The sequence below is a fragment of the Chlorella variabilis genome (genome assembly GCF_000147415.1).
Source record: "Chlorella variabilis unplaced genomic scaffold CHLNCscaffold_7, whole genome shotgun sequence".
In the NCBI taxonomy this organism is placed as follows: domain Eukaryota; kingdom Viridiplantae; phylum Chlorophyta; class Trebouxiophyceae; order Chlorellales; family Chlorellaceae; genus Chlorella; species Chlorella variabilis.
This window is the reverse complement of record NW_005435081.1, coordinates 1,666,730-1,668,243: the sequence shown is the minus strand read 5'-3', so window position 1 is coordinate 1,668,243 and position 1,514 is coordinate 1,666,730. Positions and strand designations below refer to the sequence as shown.

Below are 1,514 nucleotides of genomic sequence, written 5' to 3'. Positions count from 1 at the left end.
CGGCGTGGTGGCCAGCAAGGCCTGGTCATCAGCGTAAAATAATGGCGGCACGCACTCCCCGCTCTGCCAGCGAGGCAGAGCCGCGGCCGCAGCCTGTTGCACCAGCCCGGACTCGAAGTCATCCAGGAACAGACCGAACAATATAGGGCTCAAGGGGCAGCCCTGCTTCACCCCTGAGGTGGCCTGAAATGTGGGTGTGTACCCACCAGGCACCCGCACGCACATGGGAACCGTCGCATAAAGGGCCTGCACCGCCCGCAGCGCCCAGCCACCCAGGCCGGCGCTCTCCAGCTTCTGCCACAGCAGATGCCGCGGGACCCTATCAAAGGCCTGCTTGAAGTCCACATAGCAGGCATACAACGGCTGCCCACGCGCCCGCTGCCGCTCAATGATGGCTCGCAGTGCAAGCTGCTGGTCACGGCAACCGTACCCTGGCCGGAACCCCGCCTGGCCAGATGCCCGAATGCCCGCCGCCTCAGTGTGGGTTGTAAACCTGCTCTGAAGCATGCTGGCAAACAGCTTGGCCGGCAGTGTGCCCACGGCAATGCCGCGGTAGCCGTCACAGCGCAGGTGGTCCGCACCAGGCTTGCGGATCGGTGTCAGCGCACTGATCGCCCACTGGGCCGGCAACGCCCCAATCCGTACACAGGCGTTAAGCAGCGCGACGAGCGAAGGGCCTAGCTGTTAATTAGGGAGGGGCTGCTCACTGCTCATTGCTCATTGCTCATCGCACACTGCTCAACGCTCATTGCCCTATATCCCACCCAGCCGCAGGACTCTACTGCCGCCCGCGCCCCGCCCCATCTGGCCGCTTGCGCGCCCCATCCCCCCTCGATGGGGCCCGCCCACACCGGGGCCTCCCCCCTCCCGACCACTGCTTTCTCAACGGCCCCGAGCCGGGGCTGCCCTCATTGCATACATAGTGCGCCTTTCCCTGCTTTTCTAGTGACCTAGCGTTCCGCACTGCCGTTTGGCCAGCCCATGCTCCCGTACCGTTGCGTTTCTCCCCAATGCGCCATGCCACTTTGCCAGTCATACACACGTTTCGATGCGTGCCCTGTCAGCTGCTTGCGTTGCATGTCGCCTTGCTCCACCCCTGTTTTATTGCTTTCTCTGCTTTCGCCCGGTTCCCGTCCCGTTTCGGCGGGGAGTCTATGTTGCAAGCTAGTTCTTGCTTTACCAGACTTTAAGCCCACACAAGCAACTGGACCTTGCAGGTTGCACGCTTTGTGAGCAACCTGCAGGCTATGGGCGGCGAGCGGGTCGCCCGTCTTGCCATGCTGGATAGCGTTGCGCTGGCTGCCGACACGGACACAGGGCTGCCACTGGCCCGGCAGCCCTGGGCAGCGCAGGTTAGCCGCGTTCTCGCGGCGGCCGGCGCCCCCTGCGACTTGACTGCTGACGAGGGGGTTGCCATACCTGAATTGGCGGAAGCGCTCCTGGAGCGCCATGTTGCCTCGTACACGCATGCATCCGTGAAGGTGCAGCGGTACATTGAGGACGTGTGGGGGGGC

At 63.9% G+C, this 1,514-nt stretch overlaps 1 protein-coding gene across 1 annotated transcript in view; it reads right to left on the bottom strand.

Annotated features, from left to right (window-relative positions):
- CHLNCDRAFT_57555 (hypothetical protein) overlaps positions 1 to 1,451 on the bottom strand; it is a gene marked incomplete at its 5' end in the record, with an annotated part of 7,525 nt that extends 6,074 nt beyond the window's left edge. Inside the window, one exon of the mRNA XM_005848720.1 lies at positions 994 to 1,451. Within this exon, the coding sequence (XP_005848782.1) occupies positions 994 to 1,451 (458 nt within the window). The remainder of the gene's footprint in view (positions 1 to 993) is intronic.
- Between the last annotated feature and the right edge of the window lie 63 nt (positions 1,452 to 1,514).